Raw genomic sequence first — 27,698 nt, 5'->3', positions numbered from 1 at the left:
GTGGACACTGTACATCAAGAAACATAACTCTATCCTGCTTTTTGCAAGAATGATGGCCCTTTTTAGACTTAGAAAATCATGGGTAGGACAATATTTCTATTATACAAAAAAAATCAGATGAGCGTCAGCACCCGCAAGGCGGTGCTCTTGTTTTGCAGATAAGATTACAACAAACCGTATTTTCCCCAAGTGTTGAGACACCCCTAAAGTTGGGACATCCTCATAATTTGCAAAAATAAATATTTTTCTCGTACCTAACATTTGGGACAGAAAATTTCACAGATATTTTTCTGTTCCTATAAGTTTGGACGGTATCTGGAGCATTTATTTTACCAAGCCCACCCGATTAGCTCAGTAGGTAGAGCGTTGGTCTTCGGATTGCGGGGTCGTGAGTTCGATCCTCGAGCTGGGCGTATGCTCTCCGTGACTATTTGATAAACGACACTGTGTCTGACATAATTAGTCCTCCACCTCTAATTCATTTGGGGAAGTTGGCAGCTACTTGTGGAGAACAGGTTTGTACTGGTACAGAATCCAGGAACACTGGTTAGATTAACTGCACTCCGTTACATGACTGAAATACTGTTGAAAAACGGTGTTAAACCCAATACAAAAAAACAAACAAACAATTATTTTACCAATAGAAAAGTGTAAAAATCGAGGGGAAATGTAATTATATTCCTGTTTTCATGGACTTTTCAAGCTTCACAAAAAAGCTGTAGTTTTAATCAATAATTTGATTGATTGTAAAATGATATCATTCTGTCAATTGGGTATATATGTCACAGTCTTAAATTTATTACAATCATGGCGTAAGGCAAGAGTTGTCATTCTTTGTGGATCACAACTTTAAATTAAATATCAAAACTTCTGTTATTGATATTAACAGAACTATCATAAATTTCACATTTGTAAAATCATTTCTGGTTATTTCAAGAACTTAGAAATCAATTTCTAGTCTTTATTTAATGAAAATTTATTGAAAATTTTAGAGTCTATCTGTAGACAAACAAAATTGTCTTACTTGAAAATTTATTTTTAAAAGTTAAACATATTTTAAAAACAATGATTCAAAGTAGCAAAAGAAATTCATAGTGTTTAGATTCCTAATATTTTCAGTTTTAGCGAAAATAAAATCCCATCCACGCACAGTGCACAATTTTCGAAGACAGAGTTAATTTTACTTCAGACAGTGATGTAACCACATTCACCTGTCAATTAAAATTTTAACCTGCAAAGGAATACGACCCGACAGTGTTCTGCTTTGATGTTTGACATGAATGGATTGCTGATGTGCTGCACTATTCTTTTGATCTCTCTGCTGGTGGTGTTATTAGGCACAGTTTAATAAAATTATGTTGACTGGGTAGTTATACAAGCACTAACATTATTCCTGGGGATAGGTATGACAACAACGTGTGTGTGTTTGGTTTTTGTTTTTTTTGCCTTTTTAATTATTCCAGGTCAAAATAATAATTATTTTGTGTCCCAAAACTAGGGGAAAATATGGTAACCGATCTGTGCCAAACTGAAGACAAACTGCGTATTAAAGGAAACATAATCCAAACTGTCCATTAAGGTATTGGACCCATAATAGAGTACCTCCTTTTTGAAGAGTATTCAATTCCTACCATAAACCTACTTTGACTGCAATTTTCAGGGGGCCATAGGTTCAAGCCCCACAGGGATCAAAAAATTTTCTCCATATTTTCCTTTTTTCTAGTAAGTTTTTACTTCTTTCAAGACTTATTATGGATGTATTGTACAAGAGTGGAAAAAATTTCATTTTAAAAGCGATTTCTTGCTGTTCAAAGTCAATTTATCTCTGAATCAGGAGTTAGACATCTTTAAAAATACCGAGTTACATGCGGTAAAAGCTCTATTTTGCCTTCATTCTTTAGATTACATATTGTGAAAGAAGTGCAGGTAGGTTTTACTTCTGCCCCAAGGTTACTTTTGAATGAAGTGAGCAAAATTCCAAGCAGACCCACAGGATTTGACCTTAAGTTTTCCATGCTGGAGTTAGAATTCTGTCTCATTAAATCTGTTTACTTGAGGCACCCTAGAAAAAATGATACTTAACGTTTTATTTTGTGTTTTATAATTGTTTAACAATAGTTTGATGTTTCTTTTATCAAAATTAATGCTGTAATGAATTCTCTGCAAACGTTTTAGATAGTGGCCATCACATTGAAATTTGTCTCTACTTGAGCTTGAGGAAATTCCATAAATTATACAAAATTTACAAAAAACGGCATGGTAAAAGTTGTTTAAAATTTGCAAAACAGTGCAAAACATGGTCAACTTTAAGAATATACCAAGCAAATGCCATTTTTTAAACATTACTATTAGGGGTCCAATACCTTAAGCATGGTATAAAACTGCTGGATACATACAAAATTTACAATGAGTCACACATGTCCATCTGTTGATCCGTGTGACAATTTTTGTCTGATCTGTATCTTAACGGCTTGGAGGATTTTCATAAAACTAGCATTAATTGTTAACCTATACAAGACTTGCATAGCTCAGAACCCAGATCACTAAATCTGAGGTCAAGTTGGAGGTCAAAACTCAAATAGTTTTACTTCGTGTCTTCTCCATGTTGTCTAAACTACTTGAAAACCTCGCCAAGGTAACATACAGAGCTGACAGTCTAAGGTCACTTTAGGAGGTTTTAGGTCAAAGAGCTCAACTTGCTGTCCACTCCTTATCTTCATAACCACATTTTTATAAAACTGCCGCAGTTGTTCACCTCATGAAGACAATGTGCAGGGTACACAACCCAGGTCACTAGGTCTAAGGTCAGTCAGATGTCAAATAGCTTTACTATGTGCCTGCTCAATATTGTCTTAACCCCTTGAAAGATTTTCATGAAACTAGCTGAGTTATTTACCTTACAACACAATTCTGGTCAAGGCCAAACTTGAAGGGCAAAGACCAAATGCCTTGACTTCCTGTCTGTTCCATATCATCTTAGCCTTTTGAAAAAAAAAATCTATAAAACTAGCATCTATTGTTTACAGCAACATGATAATGAGCAGGGTCACTAAGTTCAAAACTGTGACCAGCATCACAGAGGTCAAAATAAATTAGCTTAAATTTATGCCCACTCCACATCTTCTAAGCCACTAGAATGAATTTCATAACTTTAGCAGTAATTATTAACCCCATCCATATGACATGAAGAAGGTGCAATACAGGTCTAAGGTCAAGGTCACACTTAGAGGTCAAATATAGCTTAAATCTGTGTTGGCTTCCTATATTCTTCACTTTTGGATAGATTTTGATAAAACTAACATCAGTTGTTAACCCTGTCAAAATGACTTACATTGTAAAACCCAGGTCACTTAATTCAAGGTCAGGGTCACAACTGAAGTCAAAGGTTATGATCACAGATTTTACTTCCCCTGTATCAAAGCAGTATTTTGGGTATTAATCAACTCTGATGATAGCTCTAGTTCCTTTTATCTGCAGAATCACTTATAGCAGGAACAGTGCAAGAAGTGACAGTCTGTCTTCATGCAGGAAATATACCCATTGACCCTGGTAGCAAAGTGAATATTATGCCTTCAGATGATATTTCCATAGAAACATGTTATCCTGACAACACTGTGATACTACAAAAGGAGGTTGCTAGGGGCAACACAACTGAATGGAAAATGAAGATTCTACAAGAACCAGATATTTTTGGTGGAAAAGCAATTGATAATAAAGTAAATATATTGATTTATTTGTTATTGTGGTTTCATATTGTTATGCCCCTGGTTTCATAGACCCATAGGGCATGTAGTGTTTTAACTGTCTGTCAGACAGGCCATCCGTCACGCTTATGTACTAAATTACTGCATTTTCCATCAAGTGAAATGAAACTTGGTAGATGTCGTCTGCATGAAGTGGACAAGCTCATATTGTCAGTGCTTTTATGTCTGATTAGCTTTTTGGAGATATTGCCTTTTTTTTACCTTGAAAATAAAATTAGAGTAGCCCTTGTCTGTCGTCTGTCTTTCTGAATTTGTGTCATGCCTGCCTCAAAAATTATTTTACCCAGAGTTATCAAATCTCATTAAAGCCTTATGGCCCTTGAAATAGCCAAAATAGTGGAATTTTTTGTTTGTGATGCTCGTAGCTCAAAAAGTATATGGCCTAGAATAACGAATCCTTTTCATAAAAGGCTATACCCCATTAAGACCGCAAACATTTGAATTATTTCCCCTTATTTGTGACAAATGTAATGGGGTGGGGGGGCACACCCTGTGTCCTACAGACACATTCTAGTTTATATTTAACTTTGGAAGACCAGAGTTAGGGTAATTGACTAAGTAAAAAAATATAAAAAATTTGTCCCATGTTTCTAAAAAATTGACCTAGAGTTATAAAACATTAGAGGATCATTATATAGCATGTTAAGTTGAGCACCAGGTGTTCTCTTTGGGATTTTACTCAGCTATATCAGAGTTTATACATATATAATGATCCTTCACTAAGTGAAAAATACACATAAAGTACTTCAAAGTTTCTGTTTCTTAAAACAATATTTCGCCTAGAGTCATGAAACCATGTACAGTGACAGAAGTGGATGACACCTATGTCCTTTGGACACACACATAGTTTTCTTCAGAAGTTATGGCCTATGTTTGAACTAAGCTTATACAGTTTCCATCTTATTAAAATGAAACCTGGTATACACAGTTGGCTAGGACTTCCATGATTATGGCCCTGATGTGGACTTAAGAGACAATACAAAAGTTTCCATAACAAGTTTCATAACTCGTAAATCTAGCTTTTATTTTTTCACAGTATGTCCCTTTTTAACCTAGAATTTCATATTAAAGTTTTGCATGTAAACAGGTTTCTCAAAAACTACTCTAGCAAATGCTTTCAAACTTCACACATGTATTCGGCATCATGAGTTAACCTGGCAACTCTAGCATTTATTTTGTCACAATTCTGCCTATTTTAACATACTTTTGTGACAGTTTTACATGAAATCATTTTTCTCAGGAATTATTTGACCAAATGTTTTCAGATTCTCAATACATCTTTGGCATCATGGAATGACCTCACTTGGCAAGTTTCATAACACTGGCTTAGATTTTTATAAGATTATGCCCCTTTTTAGCTTGAGAAATTTTGCAAAATCTTCTGTGTGTAAGGTGGTATAAGGCGGAAGGGTTTCAAATAATCGAGCAAGCTGTCATTAGACAGGTCTTGTTAACTTCATACCTATGTTTTGGAAAAACTTCTATCTGTACTGTATTTCTTATTATGCCCCCCTTCGAAGAATGAGGGATATATTGTTTTGCAGAGGTCTGTCGGTCGGTCTGTATGTAGACCAATCAGTTTCCGGATGTTAACTCAAGAACGCCTGGGCCTAGGATTATGAAAGTTGATAGGAACGTTAGTCATCACCTGGCGATGACCCCTATTGATTTTGAGATCTGGATGTCAAAGGTCAAGGTCACAGTGACCCTGAACAGTTAAACGGTTTCCGGATGATAATTCAAGAAGGCTTGGACCTAGGATCATGAAAGTTGATAGGGAGGTTGGTCATGACCAGCAGATGACCTCTATTGATTTTGAGGTCAGTAGGTCAAAGGTCAAGGTCACAGTGACCAGGAACAGTAAAACGGTTGCCAGGTGATAACTCGAGAACACTTGGGCCTAGGATCAGGAAAATTGATAGGGAGATTGATCATGACCAGCAGATGACCCCTATTGATTTTGAGGTCATTTGGTCAAAGTTCAAGGTCAGATTGGACAGGAACAGTTAAACAGTTTCTGGACGATACCTTGAGAATGCTTGGGCCATGGCTCATGAAAGATGATAGAGTGGTTCATCATGACCAGCAGATGACCCCTATTGATTTTAAGGTCAGTAGGTCAAAGGTCAAGGTTACATTGACCAGGAACATTTAATCCGTTTCCAGACAATAACTTGAGAACGCTTGGGCCTAGGATCATGAAACTTGATAGGGAGGTTGGTCATGGCCTGTAGATGACCCCTATAGATTTTGAGGTCTGTAGGCCAAAGGTCAAGGTCACACTGACCCAGAACAGTTAAACCCTTTCCGGACGATACCTTGAGAACGCTTGGGCCTAGGATCACTTAACTTAATAGGGAGGTTGATCAAGACCAGAAGATGACCCCTGTTGATTTTAAGGTCAGTAGGTCAAAGATCACTGTCACATTGAACCAGAACAGTAGAACTTTTGTTTGTCAATTTTCAAATTATATATTAATTATAGTTAAAAGTGACTATGCCCCCAAACAGCTATGTTTTTGACAAATCAGAATAATTTGAACAATCTTACGCAAGTGGACCATGTGTATGAAATTATTTAATGACCATATCTTAATGAAACTTGGTCAGAATGTTAATCTTGATGATCTTTAGGTCAAGTTCAAATCTGGGTCAGGTGGGGTCAAAAACTGGGTCACCAGGTCAAATCAAAGGAAAAGTTAGTTAACACTCTAGAGGCCACATTTATGACCATATCTTAATGAAACTTGCTCAGAATATTAATCTTGATGATCTTTAGGCCAAGTTCAAATCTGGGTTAGGTGGGTTCAGAACTAGGTCACCAGGTCAAATCAAAGGAAAAGCTTCTTAACACTTAGAGGCCACATTTATGACTGTATCTTCATGAAACTTGGTCATAATGTTAACCTTGATGATCTTTAGGTCAAGTTTGAATCTGGGCCATGTGGAATGTGACCTACTGACCTACATTCTTGTTTTTTTAAGATACAGCCTTGAAATTTTGATAACATGTACAGTTTTGTACAATGATCTTAAAACTGACTTTCAGTGACCATGAATGTGACCTACTGACCTACTTTCTTGTGTTTTAAGATACAGCCTTGAAATTTGGATGACATGTACAGTTTAGCACACTAACCTTAAAACTGACATTCAGTGACCATGAATGTGACCTACTGACCTACTTTCTTGTTTTTCAAGATACAACCTTGAAATTTGGATGACATGTACAGTTTTGCAAACTGATCTTGAAACTGACCATGAATGTGACCTACTGACGTACATTCTTGTTTTTTAAGATACAGCCTTGAAATTTGGATGGCATATACAGTTTTACAGACTGATCTTAAAACTGAATTTCAATGACCATGAATATGACCTACTGACCTACTTTCTTGTTTTTTAAGATACAGTCTTGAAATTTGGATGACATGTACAGTTTTGCATACCGGTCTTAAAACTGCCTTTCAGTGACCATAAATGTGACCTACTTTCTTAACATTTTAGCATCAGTTTGACATTTGAAACATGTAGCTCATATTACTCAGGTGAGTGATCCAGGGTCATCACGACTCTCTTGTTTTATTATGCTCCAGGAAGGGGAAGCATATAGTTGCTGCTTGGTTTGTCCATCTGTCTGTCCATCTTGCAATTCCTGTCTGGAGTATTTCTCAGCAACTACTCGTTGGAATTCAGCAAAAATTCATAGGATGCTTTTCTCTCAAAAAGAGATGCATATATTTTCTTCATGTTCAGGGGGAGTGATTTTTCAATGAGATATTGCCCTTTGATTATTCAACATTAGAAATCTTATGTGGTCAAGTCAGAGAATTCCACTTTTGTTCTTTAATATGTAATAATCATATTTCGGGAGCATCCATCAGTTTTACCGATATTTCTTGTCTGCCTTTGAAGTTCTTAATACTATACCTGATGTCTTGTCGGCTGTGATGAGTTCATGAAACCTTTCATTTGCATTTTTATAGGTTTTAGAAGTTTTTATGCAAAGTTGCACCCTTTTGGCTTTTTGCTCTTTGGTCAAAAGATGGTATGTGTGTGTTCGGGTTTAATGTCATTTTCAACAATATTTCAGTCATATAAACGACAGTGTCTACTTGTAGCAGTGAGCACAATGCACAGTTTTATAGTGCTGCCTCACTGGAGTATCACGCCGTAGACACGTGGCATGATCCCCCACCCAGTCACATTATACTGACACCGGGCTGACCAGCCCTAGCACTATCCTCTTAATGCTGATGCAGTTGTTTGGGAAACTGTATATCGCGAGTCTTCTGTTACAATGACTCTTTCAGCAGCAATGTTATGAGAGGATACTGATGTTTTAGGGAATCCTACACAAGGTAGATCTACCTAGATTCTCCCTCCCACAGGCTTTGGATAGAGTAGAGTCAAAGTCCTATTTCCTTCTACATGGAGCTTCCATACTTGCGGCAAAATGTTACCAATGTATATGAGTGTTGTGTGTTAAAATGTTATAATGAAACCAATTCTGTTGAAATTTTCAATGTGCGTGGCTATTAAAACCACCTACAAGTCCATGAAAAAAGCATGCTAACTTCATCCTGTGACCCTATGTGCAATCCCATCTTTGTCTTACTGTAAGCTACCTGTAATCTGAGTTTCATTTCAGATATGAAACACTTGATGCCATCCATCTAGCAATCTGTCTGCCTGCACAACAACATTGCAGATCTAATAACCAAGTTTTCAACTTCAAAAATCTGGGTTATTTTAATCAATGAACTCAGATTTGTAGAATTTAACTTGATGACCATTTTACATGTTCCTCCATATTTTTGTATTGCAGATAGCATTTGATTGTTCATGGTTACCCAGACCTCTGTTAACAACAGTTACATTGCGAAACCCTTTCTGTGTAACGCACAGACTTCATACAGCCAGGGAAATGTAAGTATAGATGCTGTAGACTTCAATCAGCCAGGGAAATGTTAGTATAGCTGCTGTAGACTTCATACAGCCAGGGAAATGTAAGTATAGATGCTGTAGACTTCATACAGCCAGGGAAATGTTATTATACATGCTGTAGACTTCATACAGCCAGGGAAATGTTATTATACATGCTGTAGACTTCATACAGCCAGGGAAATGTTATTATAGATGCTGTAGACTTCATACAGCCAGGGAAATGTTATTATAGATGCTGTAGACTTCATACAGCCAGGGAAATGTTATTATAGATGCTGTAGACTTCATACAGCCAGGGAAATGTTATTATAGATGCTGTAGACTTCATACAGCCAGGGAAATGTTATTATAGATGCTGTAGACTTCATACAGCCAGAGAAATGTTAGAATAGATGATGTAGACTTAATACAGCCAGGGAAATGTTAGAATAGATGATGTAGACTTCATACAGCCAGGGAAATGTTATTGTAGAGGCTGTAGACTTCATACAGCCAGAGAAATGTTAGTATAGATGCTGTAGACTTCATACAGCCAGAGAAATGTTAGTATAGATGCTGTAGACTTCATACAGCCAGGGAAATGTAAGTATAGCTGCTGTAGACTTCATACAGCCAGAGAAATGTTAGAATAGATGATGTAGACTTAATACAGCCAGGGAAATGTTAGAATAGATGTTGTAGACTTCATACAGCCAGGGAAATGTTATTATAGATGCTGTAGACTTCATACAGCCAGAGAAATGTTAGAATAGATGATGTAGACTTCATACAGCCAGGGAAATGTTAGTATAGATCCTGGGACTTCATACAGCCAGGGAAATGTAAGTATAGCTGCTGTAGACTTCATACAGCCAGGGAAATGTTATTATAGATGCTGTAGACTTCATACAGCCAGAGAAATGTTAGAATAGATGATTTAGACTTCATACAGCCAGAAAAATGTTAGTATAGATGCTGTAGACTTCATACAGCCAGGGAAATGTAAGTATAGCTGCTGTAGACTTTATACAGCCAAAGAAATGTTAGAATAGATGATTTAGACTTCATACAGCCAGGCAAATGTAAGTATAGCTGCTGTAGACTTCATACAGCCAGAGAAATTTTAGTATAGATGCTGTAGACTTCATACAGCCAGGGAAATGTAAGTATAGCTGCTGTAGACTTCATACAGCCAGGGAAATGTTAGAATAGATGCTGTAGACTTCATACAGCCAGGGAAATGTAAGTATAGCTGCTGTAGACTTCATACAGCCAGGGAAATGTTAGAATAGATGCTGTAGACTTCATACAGCCAGGGAAATGTAAGTATAGCTGCTGTAGACTTCATACAGCCAGGGAAATGTTATTATAGATGCTGTAGACTTCATACAGCCAGAGAAATGTTAGTATAGATGCTGTAGACTTCATACAGCCAGGGAAATGTAAGTATAGCTGCTGTAGACTTTATGCAGCCAAAGAAATGTTAGAATAGATGATTTAGACTTCATACAGCCAGGCAAATGTAAGTATAGCTGCTGTAGACTTCATACAGCCAGAGAAATTTTAGTATAGATGCTGTAGACTTCATACAGCCAGGGAAATGTAAGTATAGCTGCTGTAGACTTCATACAGCCAGGGAAATGTTAGAATAGATGCTGTAGACTTCATACAGCCAGAGAAATGTTAGAATAGATGCTGTAGACTTCATACAGCCAGAGAAGTGTAGGTATAGCTGCTGTAGACTTCATACAGCCAGAGAAATGTAAGTATAGCTGCTGTAGACTTCATACAGCCAGGGAAATGTTAGGATAGATGCTGTAGACTTCATACAGCCAGAGAAATGTAAGTATAGCTGCTGTAGACTTCATACAGCCAGGGAAATGTAAGTATAGCTGCTGTAGACTTCATGCAGCCAGAGAAATGTTAGTATAGATGCTGTAGACTTCATACAGCCAGAGAAATGTAAGTATAGCTGCTGTAGACTTCATACAGCCAGGGAAATGTTATTATAGCTGCTGTAGACTTCATACAGCCAGTGAAATGTTAGTATAGATGCTGTAGACTTCATACAGCCAGGAAAATGTAAGTATAGCTGCTGTAGACTTCATTCAGCCAGGGAAATGTAAGTATAGGTGCTGTAGACTTCTTACAGCCAGGGAAATGTAAGTATAGGTGCTGTAGACTTCATACAGCCAGGGAAATGTAAGTATAGGTGCTGTAGACTTCATACAGCCAGAGAAATGTAAGTATAGGTGCTGTAGACTTCATACAGCCAGGGAAATGTAAGTATAGGTGCTGTAGACTTCATACAGCCAGGGAAATGTTAGTTTAGCTGCTGTAGACTTCATGCAGCCAGGGAAATGTAAGTATAGCTGCTGTAGACTTCATACAGCCAGGGAAATGTTAGTATAGATGCTGTAGACTTCATACAGCCAGGGAAATGTAAGTATAGCTGCTGTAGACTTCATACAGCCAGAGAAATGTAAGTATAGCTGCTGTAGACTTCATACAGCCAGAGAAATGTAAGTATAGGTGCTGTAGACTTCATACAGCCAGGGAAATGTAAGTATAGCTGCTGTAGACTTCCTACAGCCAGGGAAATGTTAGTATAGCTGCTGTAGACTTCATGCAGCCAGAGAAATGTTGGAATAGATGCTGTAGACTTCATACAGCCAGGGAAATGTAAGTTTAGCTGCTGTAGACTTCATTCAGCCAGGGAAATGTTAGTATAGATGCTGTAGACTTCATACAGCCAGAGAAATGTTAGAATAGATGCTGTAGACTTCATACAGCCAGGGAAATGTAAGTATAGCTGCTGTAGACTTCATACAGCCAGGGAAATGTTAGTATAGATGCTGTAGACTTCATACAGCCAGGGAAATGTTAGTATAGCTGCTGTAGACTTCATACAGCCAGAGAAATGTTAGAATAGATGATGTAGACTTCATACAGCCAGGGAAATGTAAGTATAGATCCTGGGACCCCTTACAGCCATATAAATTGAAGTATAGATCCTGGGACCTCATATAGCCAAATAAATATAAGTATAGATCCTTGGAGTTCATACAGCCAGGGAAATATAAGTTTAGATCCTTGGAGTTCATACAGCCAGGGAAATGTATGTATAGATGCTGGGACCCCTTACAGCCAGGGAAATGGAAGTTTAGGTCCCGGGACTTCATACAGCCACGGAAATGTAAGTATAGATCCTGGGACTTCATACAGCCAGGGAAATGTTAGTATAGCTGCTGTAGACTTCATACAGCCAGGGAAATGTTAGTATAGCTGCTGTAGACTTCATACAGCCAGGGAAATGTTATTATAGCTGCTGTAGACTTCATACAGCCAGAGAAATGTTAGAATAGATGATGTAGACTTCATACAGCCAGGGAAATGTAAGTATAGATCCTGGGACCCCTTACAGCCATATAAATTGAAGTATAGATCCTGGGACCTCATACAGCCAAATAAATATAAGTATAGATCCTTGGAGTTCATACAGCCAGGGAAATGTATGTATAGATGCTGGGACTCCTTACAGCCAGGGAAATGGAAGTTTAGATCCCGGGACTTCATACAGCCCGGGAAATGTAAGTATAGATCCTGGGACTTCATACAGCCAGGGAAATGTAAGTATAGATCCTGGGACTTCATACAGCCAGGGAAATGTAAGTATAGATCCTGGGACCTCACACAGCCAGGGAAATGTAAGTATAGATCCTTGGACTTCATACAGCCAAGGAAATGTAAGTATAGATCCTGGGACCTCATACAGCCAGAGAAATATAAGTAAAGATCCTGGGACCCCTTACAGCCAGGAAAATGTAAGTATAGATCCTGGGACCTCATACAGCCAGGGAAATGTAAGTATAGATCCTGGGAGTTCATACATCCAGGGAAATGTAAGTTTAGATCCTGGGACCTCATACAGCCAGGGAAATGTAAGTATAGATCCTAGAAGTTCATACAGCCAGGGAAATGTAAGTTTAGATCCTGGGACCTCATACAGCCAGGGAAATGTAAGTATATATCCTGGAAGTTCATACAGCCAGGGAAATGTAAGTATAGATGCTGAGACCTTGTATAAGCCAGGGAAATGTACATCATGCAAAGAACTGTTACGCTGGTTAAAAATTCAAGAACACAGGTTAACTCATTTGCTCAAAGAATTCAGTATTTCAAGAACTAACTTTATATCTAAATGTGTTTTTTTTTTTTTTTTGAAGGATAGTTAAGCACTGTTACATTTCTCTTACAGGAAATATTTGCAGGTATTGGTACACGGTCAGTGTGAGACACAGTTTGTGTTGAAGAATTGGTCCCTAGTTGCAGACACTAGTAAAGATGTAGATCTTGTTGGGATGAATAAGCCTGGAACACAGCAGGTATGCTTGTCTTGCATCATTTATTTCTGTTGGTATGAAAACTAAAACAGAAAATGTATATTGAACTTTTACATGCAATGCAGGTGTAAAGACAAGGTGATTCGAGGTTTTTAACTTTTTTACCTAAGTTTATCTGTATTTCTGTGATAGGAAAACGTTTTTTCTTTTTCTTTCAAAGTTATAGTAAAGTAAGTTATGTGTTCACTATTGGGGTTCATCTTATTTCAGATTCTACTTAATGCCCATACATCAATTTTTTTCTCAGTATAATGTCCTGTTTTTCTGCAAAGACTTTATATCCTGAATAAAGTGGATTTGTTAGCTCGACTGTATGAAGTATAAGGAGAGCTATCCTACTCGCCCCGGCGTCGGCGTCTTTCCGCGTCGCCACCTTGGTTAAAGTTTTGGTGCACTTTCTCTTTTTTCAGCTTACCTCTGTAATAGTACCCCCCGACAACAAAGTTGTAAGGGGGGGTATACTGGTTTCAGGTTGTCTGGCCGTCTGTCCGTCTGTCCGTAGACGCAATCTTGTGCGCACCATCTCTCCTTATCCCCTTGACAGAATTTAATGAAACTTCACACAAGTGATCAGTACCAACAGTAGTTGTGCATGGGGCATGTTAGGTTCTTTTAGAAAAAAAATTTGCAGAGTTATGGGACTTTGTTTTTTTACTATACTATATACATAGACACAAACTTGTGCGCACCATCTCTCCTCATCCCCTTGACACAATTTAATGAAACTTCACACAAGTGATCAGTACCAACAGTAGTTGTGCATGGGGCATGTTAGGTTCTTTTAGAAAAAAAATTTGCAGAGTTATGGGACTTTGTTTTTTGTTACTATACTATATACATAGACACAATCTTGTGCGCACCATCTCTCCTCATCCCCTTGACACAATTTAATGAAACTTCACACAAGTGATCAGTAACAACAGTAGTTGTGCATGGGGCATGTTAGGTTCTTTCAGAAAAAAAATTTGCAGAGTTATGGGACTTTGTTTTTTTTGTTACTATACTATATACATAGACACAATCTTGTGCGCACCATCTCTCCTCATCCCCTTGACACAATTTAATGAAACTTCACACAAGTGATCAGTAACAACAGTAGTTGTGCATGGGTCATGTTAGGTTCTTTCAGCGACAAAAATTGCAGAGTTATGGGACTTTGTTTCTTGTTAACATACTATGTACATACAGTCTGCATATGCAATCTTGTGCGTGCCTAATCTACCAAACCCTTACACACAGTTTAATGAAACTTCACACAAGTGATCAGTACCAACCCTAGTTGTGCATGGTGCATGTTACATTCTTTTAGATAAATATTTTGCATAGTTATGGGACTTTGTTTTTTGTTACTATACTGTATACATACAATACATACAGTCCACATAATTATGCAATCTTGTGTGCGTCAAATTGCAATGTTCTGTGTCAGTGCATGCGGGGGGTACATTCATCACCTTTAGTGATAGCTCTAGTTACTTGATGGATTTGATTCAAACTTAAAATACTTATTCCTCATCATCATCCACATCATCTGACATAAGGGCCATAACTCTGGCACCAATATTTCATGAATTATCCCCCCTTTTCACTTAGATTTTCAGGTTAAAGTTTTGATGCACTTTCACTCTATCTCTGTTATTACTGAACAGATTTGATTCAAACTTAAAATAGTTGTTCAGCATCATCACCCACATCATATGACACGAGATGCATAACTCTGGCACCATTTTTTCATGAATTATTCCCCCTTTTTACTTAGAATTTCAGGTTAAAGTTTTGGTGCACTTTCACTCTATCTCTGTTATTACTGAATGGATTTGATTCAAACTTAAAATAGTTGTTCAGCATCATCACCCACATCATATGACACAAGATGCTTAACTCTGGCACAATTTTTCATGAATTATTTCCCTTTTTACCTAGAATTTCAGGTTAAATTTTTATGCACTTTCACTCTATCTTTATTATTACTGAATGAATCTGATTCAAACTTAAACAATTGTTCAACATCATTACCCTTATCATATGACACAAGGTGCATAACTCTGGGACGAATTTTTCATGAATTATTTCCCTTTTTTACTTAGAATTTCAGGTTAAAGTTTTGGTGCACTTTCACTCTGTCTCTGTTATTACTGAATGGATTTGATTCAAACTTAAAATAGTTGTTCAGCATCATCACCCACATCATATGACACAAGATGCTTAACTCTGGCACGATTTTTCATGAATTATTTCCCTTTTTACCTAGAATTTCAGGTTAAATTTTTATGCACTTTCACTCTATCTTTATTGTTACTGAATGAATCTGATTCAAACTTAAACAATTGTTCAACATCATTACCCTTATCATATGACACAAGGTGCATAACTCTGGGACGAATTTTTCATGAATTATTTCCCTTTTTTACTTAGAATTTCAGGTTAAAGTTTTGGTGCACTTTCACCCTACCTCTGTTATTACTGAATGGATTTGATTCAAACTTAAAATAGTTGTTCAGCATCATCACCCACATCATATGACACAAGATGCTTAACTCTGGCACAATTTTTCTTGAATTATTTCCCTTTTTACCTAGAATTTCAGGTTAAATTTTTATGCACTTTCACTCTATCTTTATTATTACTGAATGAATCTGATTCAAACTTAAACAATTGTTCAACATCATTACCCTTATCATATGACACAAGGTGCATAACTCTGGGACGAATTTTTCATGTATTATTTCCCTTTTTTAGCTCACCTGAGCAATGCTCAGGTGAGTTTTTCTGATCACTGGATGTCCGGCGTTTGTCTGTCATCTGTCTGTCTGTCAACATTTAGTTTGTGTATGCGATAGAGGCTGTATTTTTCAACTGATCTTCATGAAATTTGGTCAGAATGATTACCTTGATAAAATCTAGGCCGAATTCGAAAATGGGTCATCTGGGGTCAAAAACTAGGTCACTAGGTCAAATCAAAGGAAAACCTTGTGTATGTGATAGAGGCTGTATTTTTCAATTGATCTTCATGAAATTTGGTCAGAATGATTGCCTTGATAAAATCTAGGTCAAGTTAGAATATGGGTCATCTGGGGTTAAAAACTAGGTCACTAGGTCAAATAAAAAAAAATACTTGTGTTTGCTCCAATTTTAATGATACTTAGTCAGAATATTTTTTTCCATGCAATCACTAGGTCTATGTTTACACTGTTATGGTGTATTATGGTGAGTTTCTCAGGTGAGCGACCTAGGGCCATCTTGGCCCTCTTGTTACTTAGAATTTTAGGTTAAAGTTTTAATGCACTTTCACTTTGTCTCTGTTATTACTGAATTGATTTGATTCAAACTTAAAATAGTTGTTCAACATCAACACCCATTCATCAAAACCCACACCATATGATGCAAGGTGCATAACTCTGGCACCAATTTTTCATTAATTATTCCCCCTTTTTACTTAGAATTTTAGGTTAAAGTTTTGATGCACTTTCACTCAGTCTCTATCATTACTGAATGGATTTGATTCAAACTTAAAATAGTTGTTCAACATCATCACCCAAACCGTATGACACAAGGTGCATAACTCTGGCACCAGTATTTAATGAATTATGCCCCTTTTTGCTTAGGATATACTTATATAGTGTTTTGATGCATTTTATCTTTACCCCACTTATTACTTTAAGTTGATATTTTTGACATAGACTCGGGCTTTTGTGCAATATCTTCGTCCACAATTGGAGTCATTAAACACTCCAGTGACAGCTCTAGTTTCCTCAGATGTGCCCAGTTTCACTATCCAGCATCGAAATAGTCAAGCGCGCTGTCTCCTGTGACAGCTCTTGTTTTTAGATTTAAAATCTGCAGTTCTATTCTCTCCCAAAGTAAAGTTATCTAATCAAAAACGCCATTTACAGATTTTAGCTTGACTTTTCGAAGAAAAAATAGAGCTAATGCACTTGCCTTGGCGTGGTTGCCGTTGGTTAGAGTTGTTGATAACGTCAAATATCTCTGTTACTATCAAAGCTTTTGACTTGAAACTTAAACTTGTTATTTACTATCAAAGTCTACACCAGAGGAAATAAGGGTAAGGCAGTGGTTCCAATTCTTTTCATACACAGATTGTCCCAGAACTTGCAATAGCTATTTACTATCAAAGGCTACTCCAGAAGAAACTATACCCATAACTCTGATTTGAATTTGACAGAGTTATGCCCCTTTTACCGGCAAAGCTCTAATTCAGAGTGAAGCACTTAGAAAAATCAAGCTTGCTGTCTTACAGACAGCTCTTGTTTGTTTATTTGCTTTGTTAGTTTGTATGTATTAAAGTTACTTATGGTATGTACTGCTGATATTGTCAAATAAAACCTTTATGTTTATGATCATTTCAGAAAGTGAATATTGATCAAAGCTGTTCATTTATGTGGCAGTTGAAGTCCAACATTGAACAATTACCTCCCCTGGATCTAACTTTCACATCAAACTATTATTGTATAATGCAAGAAGCAAATGAACAGAGGCAGCTTCAGTACCATTTCTCTTTAACAGAATTTCAGGTAAGTGTTGATTGTTAGCTCAGCTGAGCAGGAAGTGCCAGTGGGGAGCTAGTGTGATCACTCTCTCCATGTCATTCCTGCACACTTTCCTTTAAACAACATCTTCTCTGAAACCTTGTGTTGGGAGTTGATGAAACTTGGCCCAAATGTTCCAGATCAGATTTAAATGATTTGAAGAAAAAAATCCTACTGGAATTTAACTAAAAAATATCAAAAATATTTCCTATCTCGTGCTTAAGTTAACCCGAAAATTCTGATAACAGCACAACTAACTTGACATAAGTCAGACTTTAATGATAAAACAAATTTAGATAACCAATCATGGTATCACCGCCTTTTTCTGGCCCGCAGAAATGTACCACATAAGAAATAGCCTATATACCTACTTTGATACACATCTTTAAAATAATCTATTGATGGTTAAAGTTGAAGTAAAATGTTGAAGCTGATATCGACTGTGCTAAAAAAAGATGAATATTGAAAAACTTCTGACTTATGTGATATATAACATTTCTCAGACAAGTGCCTTTTAGCCATCATGGCCCTCTTGCTATTTTTTTTTTGTCTACAATACCTGATGGCTATAAATCAGAAGCATTTAGTTCCCTTCCATAGCTGGGCCAGTTTTCTGTATTTTAGTTCCCTTCCACAGTTAGGCCAGTTGGCAGTGCCACAACATGAACATTTTTTGTGTGACAATTTGAACATAAGCTCCTTTCCACAGCTAGGCCATTTTTCTGTGTGAGCTAGATAAGTTTTCTTTGTGACAATTGAACATAGTTCCCTTCCACAGCTGGGCCAGCTTTCTTTGTTACAACATGAACATTAGTTCCCTTCCACAGCTGGGCCAGTTTTCTTTGTTACAACATGAACATTAGTTCCCTTCCACAGCTGGGCCAGTTTTCTTTGTTACAACATGTACATTAGTTCCCTTCCCAACTTGAACATCAGTTCCTTTCCACAGCTGACCCAGTTTTCTGTGTGACAACTTGAACATCAGTTCCTTTCTACAGCTGGCCCAGTTTTCTGTGTGACAACTTGAACATCAGTTCCTTTCCACAGCTGGCCCAGTTTTCTGTGTGACAACTTGAACATCAGTTCCTTTCCACAGCTGACCCAGTTTTCTGTGTGACAACTTGAACATCAGTTCCTTTCCGCAGCTGGCCCAGTTTTCTGTGTGACAACTTGAACATAGTTCCAACTTGAACAAACCCATAGCATCTCTGTTTGATTTGTAGAAGTTAAGAAGGTGCAAATGGAGAATAGTTATTAGATTAATTGACCACAGAGAAGGCAGAAGACACAGTTGCCACTGCACAAATGGTTTAAATGGAAAAAATAAAAGCTTTATTTTAGAAAGCGGACAAAATGTCAATTTTAAAGATATAATTTTTAGTGTTTTAAGGCCATTTCTATCTCTTTGAAATGTGTTCATATTATCATTGTGGGTCCATACTCTCTTGGTTGGGTCATACTATTATGGTGGGGACATACTCTCATGGTGGGATCATACTCTCATGGTGGGGCCATACTCTCATGGTGGGGCCCTACTGTTATTGTGTTGTATATTTTGAGGGTTACCCTATTCTATTTTGTCTTGCCTTTCCTAACTTTCATTTGATTGTATATTAAATCCATTTTGTATTGATGATCAATGACTTTTTTCAGACACTGTTTACTGTGAAAGTGGAAGTGACTTCAAATGGTGAAAATAAAGTTTGCAGGACTGGCACTCTTTCAACTTTGAAAATCCACATTCTCCAGATGCCTGTAAGCAAACCCTTGTCTGATCAAGATTTGATGTATGAAGTCAGTGGCCAGTCTAACTGGAGCATGCATGGAAAATCTTCAAGTTAGTATTTACAGGTTTTGTTTTATTGAAGTACATTCCAATAAATTTAAACTCATTATGGAATAGTGAACAATTCCCAAAGTGAATGAATGCAAGAAAATCTTGATATACATTCTCTAGTGGCTTCTGGTTGCTTTTCAGACCAAAACTGGCAGTTTTTACTTAGAAGTTTGTAACTTTGGCTTAAATATTCAACATACCATTTATTTACTGAGGCGAAATTTAATGGACATAGGTCCCATTCCCACCACAACCATCAGGACATTTGTCCCCTAATGAACCATATGAAAAAAAAAGGACTGCAGGATATTCAGTTGTAATGGTAGATAGGACATTTGCCCGACTGCGTGCTTTTGAAATGGACATTTGCCCCCTAATGTTTTGTCCTATAATCCGTTAAGTATAAATGTATCTTCTGTTCTTGTGCCCCACAAAATTTTGAGAGTGGGGGGTGTACTTAGAGTTGCCCTTGTCCGTCCTTACATTTGCATACGTAGGCAGCTATAGAAACAATAGGTAACTGTACTTTTTCTTTGATGTCATTCATTCCGTAAGCTTTTATGCAGCCATTTTTCTTTTACTTGGCTAAAAGGACAATTGAGAAAACAAAAGAGTAGCCATATAAATACCCATATGTAGGAACTTCCATCTGTCCGTATATATGCATAAATGGGATACATAATGTGTCACATGTATCTCAAAAGATATTTGATTTAGAGTCATAAAACATTAGGGGATTGTTATACAGCATATGAAGTTGCGCATCTGGTGTTCTGTTTTGGGATTTCACTTAGCCAGATTGGAGTTACGGTCCTTGACTTAGTGAAAAATACACATAAAGTGCTTGTGTTGCATACAGTCAAACCTGTGTTAAAGACCACCTCTGAACAAAGACCACATGTTTTGTTTCCCATTTTAACATTTACAGTGTAATTTAAACTGTGAATATAGACCACCTCCCAATAAAGACCATATTTTTGCTCTCCCAAGGGTGGTCTTTATAGACAGGTTTAAATATATATTTAAACAAAATGCACCTACAGTCATGAAACCATTTAGGAATATTATCCAGCATGTGAATTTGTGCACCTGAGTCATCTAGAAGTGAGCTTGTCGGTCTGTTGGTTTTCATGGTTTCTGGACAATAAATAATGAAAGGCTAGACAGATTTGAATAATTTTTGGTACACCGGTGTAACATCATAAAATACAGGTCAAGTTCGACTTTGAGATCAGTAGGTCAAAGGTAAAGGTCACAAGGACCCGGAACAGATAAACAGTTTCCGGATGATAACTTGAGAAGGCTTAGGCCTGGGATCACAAAACTTAATAGGGAGGTTGACCATGACCAGCAGATGACCCCTATTGATTTTGAGGTTTGACTTTGACATTGGCTTACTTCTGTGACAAGGCCGTATTCTGGGGGTATAATTCATCATTCCTGTGACAGCTCTAGCTTTTTTCATCTATAATCATAAAATAAAAAGAAAGTTTATTTTTCTGTAACAAATAGTCTTTATGTATTTGCAGGCGTGTTCTCCATTGCTGGAGGTAGTTACAGTTCCAGTTTTCAGGTGATGCCCCTTGTTGCAGGATTCATTCCCTTGCCAAGAGTTAAACTATATAAGTACGATGGTGCAAAGACAGTAGATGGTAAGTGAATGGCTTCCTGTTAAGCTGCAGTTTTTCAGTGATGTATATAGCTTCATGGAATGAATTGTCTGGTCTCTTGTTTACTTAAAGTTGTAGATTTTGCTTGGCTTTTAATACTTAGATCACAGTCATAGACATGGAGGCATGTAATGTTTATCCTTTACTTTGTTCTATACTCAACTCTTACAGTTTTCACCTAGATCAAGGAACATTGTATACATTATCAACATGAAGTGGACTTGCCCATAGTATTTTGACTTTTATGTCTGATTATTATGCCCGCCTTCGAAGAAGGAGGGGTATATTGTTTTGCAGATGTCAGTCCGTCTGTAGGTCGGTCGGTCAGTATGTAGACAAATCCGTGTCCGGATGATAACTCAAGAATTTCAGTAGGTCAAAGGTCAAGGTCACAGTGACCCAGAACAGTTAAACGGTTTCCGGATGATAGCTCAAGAACACTTGGGCCTAGAATCGTGAAAGTTGATAGGGAGGTTAGTCATGACCAGCAGATGACCCCTATTGATAATGAGATCACTAGGTAAAGGTCAAGGTCACAGTGATACGGAACAGTTAAACGGTTTTCGGATGATGACTCAAGAATGCTTGGGCCTAGGATCATGAAAGTTAATAAGGCGGTTAATCTTGAGCAGCAGATGACCCCTATTGATTTTGAGATCAGTAGATCAAAGGTCAAGGTCACAGTGACCCAGAACAGTTAAACGGTTTCCGGATGATAACTCAAGAATGCTTGGGCTAGGATCATGAAAGTTGATAGGAATGTTAGTCATGAGCTGCAGATGAGCCCTATTGATTTTGAGGCCAGTATTTCAAAGGTCAAGGTCACAGTGACCCAGAACAGTTAAATGATTTCCAGATGATAACTCAAGAACGCTTGGGCCTAGGATCATGAAAGTTGATTGGATGGTTTATCATAACCAGCAGATGACCCCTATTGATTTTAAGGTCAGTAGGTTAAAGGTCAAGGTCACAGTGACTTGGAATAGTTTCTTGGTGTTAACTTGAGAACGCTTTGGCCTAGGATCACAAAACTTGATAAGGAAGTTGATCATGATCAGCAGATGACCCCTACTGATTTTGAGGTCAGTAGGTCAAAGGTCAAGGTCACAGTGACCCGGAATAGTTAAACTGTTTCTTGATGTTAACTTGAGAACGCTTGGGCCTAGGATCACAAAACTTGATACGGAAGTTGATCATGATCAGCAGATGACCCCTATTGATTTTGAGGTCAGTAGGTCAAAGGTCAAGGTCACAGTGACCCGGAACAGTTAAACGGTTTCCAGTTAAAATAACTCAAAAGCTTGGGCCTGGGGAAATTAAAAATTTAAAAGGGAGTTGGTCAACCCCAATATCCCTTATTGATTTTTAGCCCGAGATCAAAGCACAGGGCCCCGAACTTTTTAAAAACCTTTTCCGGGACGAAACTTGAGAATGTTGGGCCTGGACGGAAGTTAATGGGGGGTTTAATCATGCCCAGAAATGCCCCGCGATTGTTTTGGGGTAATGGTCAAATGTAAAGGTAAATTTGCCCCAAAAAACAGTAAACCCGGGGTAAAAAGTTTTCCCCGGTTATCCCGGATTTCCGGTTTTTCTAGGGTCCAGAGATCTTTTTTAATCGTGTAAATCTGTTGAGAATTGGGGGGGGGGGGGGGGGGGGGGGGGGGTGGGGGATGAGACCACAAAGAAAAAACTGGCCGTTTCGGGAGGTCAAGTGCAGGACATTGTCTTTGTTGCAAGGGAAAACAACCTTTTGCGATTCCCGAAAAACCCGTTCTCGGGGTGCACTTTTAAAAAAATCCGAAAACGAAATATTGTTCAAAAATACCAAATCAATTTCTCCACCCCGGTAGGGCATGAAGTTTTGAACAAGGGGTAAAAATGGTAGAGAGGGGTTTGGGATGAATTAGAAGCTCTGGAAACAAATAGAGATTTGGTTGAAAACAAAAAAAAAACGACCTTCCCTGTAATAGGGAAAACGATGATCATCGGGGGGAAAAAAGGCAGTGAAAAAATCTTTTAAAAGGAAAAAACCACGGGTTGAATTCTATCATAAGCCATAAAAGTAACTTTACAAAAAATCCCCCATATTTAAAAAATTATTATTTTATTTTTATGGGGGGATTTTTTGAAAAGATGACTTCTAGGTTTTTGAAAAATTTTCAGACTCCGTGAAAAACCCCAAAATGAAAAAAACTTCGGTTGTGCTTTTTTCTTTATTTTCCAGTTTTTTTGATGTATTTTAAGCAAGGGGTTAGTTATTTTTTGGGGGTACAAAGTCCCCCCCCACTTGTTTTTTTTTCTCTTGTAAAATTTTTGGGGTTGGGTGAAAGGGGGGGGGTTGAGATGTGCTGGGGGGGCCCCCGGGGAAACCTCTCCCCAATTTTTTAAGGGGCTGGACTTAGTTTTTTTTTTGGTGGGGGCGGGGAATAAAAAATTTAATTTTAGCCCTGTGGGAGGGGGGGGGGGGGAGGTGTAGGGTTTCCAAAATACTTTTTTCCCTTGATTCGGCCGTTTAAAATTTTTGGGGTTGGGGTTAAATTTTTTTTTTAAAACCCTTTTAAATTAAAAATTTTTTTTTTTTTGGGCAAAAAATTGCTTTAAAAATAGACAAAAAATTTACAAGGTTTCATTTTTTAAATGAACATTTTGAAAGGGAAGAAAAAGGTCCAAACCCACACTTTTTTAAAACTTTCTTTTGATTTTGCCCTTTGTTTGGTAGGTCAAAAAGTTTAAGTTTAACATTTTTTCATAAAGAAAAATTTTAAAAGATTGCCTTTTTCATTTTTTAAAAAATTCAAAAAATGCTCAGGGTGCTTTTTAAATTTTTAATTTTTGGGGCAAATATTTCCCACTGTAAATTCCTTTTGAAATAAAAAATTTTTGATGTAAATATTAAAAAAGGTATTTTCTCATTTTTCCGTGGTTTCTGACTAATTTTACAAAAGGATTTTAAAATGTTGAAACCAGTTTTTGATGGGGAAAAATCTGTTGGGGGAATTTTTCTAAAAACAAGAAAGCTTATCTACGGAAAAAGGCTTGGGTGTGTACTGTCATTTTACCCCTTTAACTTCATTTTTTTCATTCATTTTTTTTTGCTTTTAAAATAACCCCATAAAAATCAAAAATTAAAAATAGTCGGGGTTTTTATGGCCATTTTTTTACACATTATTTTTAAGATCCTTTTTTAGGTCTTCCCGGCTTGGATTAAGGTCAAAGCAGGAGAGAACCTTATACAGCATTGTAAAACTTGTCGCCTTTTCCTGGAGGTGAATAAAAGATTATGAAATGACTTGTGAAACAAAATAGCACTAATAAAATAAAAAAAAAAAACCCGGGGCCAGTGCGCATTATGTGAATCCATAAGGGAAAAATTTTTTGTCATAACATGATGAGGGAAAATAATAAAAATTTCAAATGCTTAAATTTTGGAGATTTTGAGAAAGGGCAAAAAAAGTTGTTTTGACCCCTTAAATTCAAGAATTTAAATTTTGCAGTGCGAAATTGTGAAGTCTATAGAAAAGTTTTTGTTAGATTATGAAAAAATGGGCACCGTTGTAAAATTTTTTATGGGCAAAAGTAGCATCCTGAGGGGAGTGAAAAGGGGGGGTTTGAGACCTTAAAGGGGGAAAGGGTGTCTTTTATTATGGGGACACGGTCCACATTAAGCAAAGTGGCCAAAACATTGTGAAAATGTGACATGTTCTTCAGGGATTGTTTTACCCTACTTGAGGTAGAGAAGTCCCCCAAAACGAAAGGGAAATTTTAAAAAAATATGACTTTGATGAAACTGAAAACCAAGCACTTTTAAGACCAAACACATGAATTCTCCGAGTACAAAGTCACCCTCAATTGGGAAGGTTTTACTCCTAACTATTTTTTACGCAGCATTTCTCATGACTGGTATTATAAGTAACTTTTAAAAACCTTTTAAATTTATTACACCCTGTTAGGGCTTTTTAATGCACAATTCCATGTAAATTTTTACATCATTAATTAATTTATAAATTAACTTTTACAGTAGTAAAAAGTCGCGCTGGAAAAGTGTTGTAAAATTTTAAAAATTCATTCAATTTTCCCAAAAATTGGAAGAAATATTGTAGAGTAGCAAACAGCTTGGAACCTGATCAGACGCCGATTTAATCGGCGTCTGATCTGGTTCCAAGCTGTTTGCAAAGGCTGTTAATTTCGCCTGCAGCAGGCTAAGGGTTAAAGAAATGTGTTACTTGAATTAATGGCATTTCTAATAAAAAAGTAAATAAAAACCTTTGTATAGATGTTCTTGAAGTATTTTGTTATTGTTATAAGTGACATAATCTAATATCTTGCTAGATTCAATAGTATTAGAATTTTTAAGATGAAATACTCTGTGTAGATACACTCCTAGAAGAACTTCAAAAAATGGTTTGTATGACTCTTGAAATTACTAAAATTTCACAGCTTCCGGGGGCCCATGCGGCCCCCTGGCCCCCAGCAATATTTTCAGGTTTTTCAAAATTTTATACTTGAACCCCTGTAAAGCTTTTGTGTACAGTGACCAAATAATTTCTGTTCCTTGTGCAATTACTGAATGGATCAAGGGAGGCATTTCGTGTTCTACGAGCTCTTGTTATTTTTAGCTCACCTGAGCACTAAGTGCTCATGGTGAGCTATTGTGATCACACTGTCTCTGTCGTGTGTGCGTCTATTCGTCCGTCTGTCTTCAACAATTGTGTTGAAACTGCAAGCCCGACTTAAAAATAATTTTACACAGATGGTTCTTGTGTGACCCTCTACCAAGATTTTTCAAATTATTCTGATTCGTCAAAAAACATGGCTGTCAGGGGGCGTCATTTTTCCCTATATGTATATAGGTGAAATTTAAAAAATCTTCTTGTGTAAAACTGCTAGCCAGATTTTAAAATAATTTTACACAAATGGTCCTTGTGTGACATTGACCAAGATTATTCAAATAGCAGCATTCGCCGAGTTATCTTCCCAAATGATTTGACAGGTGTCACTGCGGGCGAATAGGTCCTATCATACGGTGTACTCTCGGCTTTTATCATAGTGTTAAACTCTTTTTCTTAACCTTTCATGCATTTGACATCTGAATAAAAAAGTAATTAAAGTATTTAAAAAAAAATAATTCTAATCATGTAATTTATCAATATCATCTATTTGGATAGCTGTTTCTTCTGTTTTTAACATAAAATTTAAAGCCTTGTAAAATTTTCATCATTTCAAAATGCTGGCTAGTAATATATAACTGATATTATTGTTGTAGCATTAATTTAAGCGAGTTACATTTCCGTATAATTTATTAGCAAAGGTGGGCTAGCTAGAAGCTAGTTGAAAATATTGCTAAACTTTACCCCTGAATGGAAGCTTTGTTTCAAATAGACAATGGTTACTCTGGAAACATTTAGTTTGCATAAAATTTTCTATCCACTGGCTGCATACTGATTGTTATTATAAAAATGTGCATGCCATGTGTCCTGTTAACTCCAGGGGTTCAAGAATATATCCTTTAAGCAGTCTTAACACTTCCTGCTCCCACTTAGGTGTTAAATATCGGTCAGTCTGGGTCGAGTTGTTCGAAACTTTAACAGTTGATTAAGCTAACAGTCGATAAACTTTTAAAGTAATATTTCAACATTTTAGAAAACTTAGAAAAACCAATGTATGACTTAAGGATTATGAACACTAAAATGCCTTTACAGTAAAATTAAAACATCATACTAGTGTTTCCCACCGAGACTAGTATTTTGAATCAAACTTTAACTGGCGATTAGTTTAACAGTCTGTTAAAGTTTTGAACAACTGGGCACTGATGTTAATGTAATGTGTATAATAAGTTTTCTTAATACATTGCAATTTGAAATAATGTCTAATAGGTCTCACATTTGTTTTCATTTATAAAGCTTCACAAATTTGTGGTCTGTGTATTAAAAATCCTACGGGAGTTTTTAGCCCACCATCATCAGATGGTGGGCTATTAAAATCACTCTGCGTCCGTGGTCCGTCCGTCCGTCATTCCGTCCGTCAACAATTTCTCGTTATCGCATCTCCTCAGAAACTACTGGGGAGATTTTGACCAAACTTTGTCAGAATGATGTATTGGTACCCTAGTTGTGTCCCCCTGAAAATCAGACTGGTTCAACAATTTATGAGTGAATTATGGCCCTTTGTTTATTTCTATATTTTTACATAGATTTATATAGGGAAAAGCTTTGAAAACCTTCTTGTCCAAAACCACAGGGCCTAGGGCTTTGTTATTTTGGTATGTATCATCATCTAGTGGTCCTCTACCAAGATGATTCAAATTATTTCTCTAGGGTCAAATATGGCCCGCCCTGGGGGGCACATGGTTTATATAGACTTATATAGGGAAAAACTTTGAATAACCTCTTGTCCAAAACCACAGGCCTAGGGGTTTGATATTTTGTATGTGACATTATCTAGTGGTCTTCAACTAAGATTGTTCAAATTATACCCCTAGGGTCAAATATGGCCCGCCCTGGGGGGCATATGGTTTACATGACTTATATAAAGGAAAAACTTTGAAAATCTTC

The 27,698-nt window shown here is 37.1% G+C and overlaps 1 protein-coding gene across 2 annotated transcripts in view; it reads left to right on the top strand.

Moving 5' to 3' along the window:
- LOC123552811 (trafficking protein particle complex subunit 10-like) overlaps positions 1 to 27,698 on the top strand; it is a 126,111-nt gene that overhangs the window by 92,063 nt on the left and 6,350 nt on the right. For both annotated transcript variants that reach the window (XM_053540927.1, XM_053540926.1), the window contains 6 exons: positions 3,478 to 3,716; positions 8,593 to 8,693; positions 12,949 to 13,075; positions 17,461 to 17,625; positions 19,294 to 19,477; positions 21,007 to 21,129. In XM_053540927.1, coding sequence (XP_053396902.1) covers positions 3,478 to 3,716; positions 8,593 to 8,693; positions 12,949 to 13,075; positions 17,461 to 17,625; positions 19,294 to 19,477; positions 21,007 to 21,129 — 939 coding nt within the window. The remainder of the gene's footprint in view (positions 1 to 3,477; positions 3,717 to 8,592; positions 8,694 to 12,948; positions 13,076 to 17,460; positions 17,626 to 19,293; positions 19,478 to 21,006; positions 21,130 to 27,698) is intronic.

The sequence above is a fragment of the Mercenaria mercenaria genome, chromosome 4, assembly GCF_021730395.1.
Source record: "Mercenaria mercenaria strain notata chromosome 4, MADL_Memer_1, whole genome shotgun sequence".
Taxonomy (NCBI): domain Eukaryota; kingdom Metazoa; phylum Mollusca; class Bivalvia; order Venerida; family Veneridae; genus Mercenaria; species Mercenaria mercenaria.
This window is presented reverse-complemented; position numbering and strand designations above follow the sequence as displayed.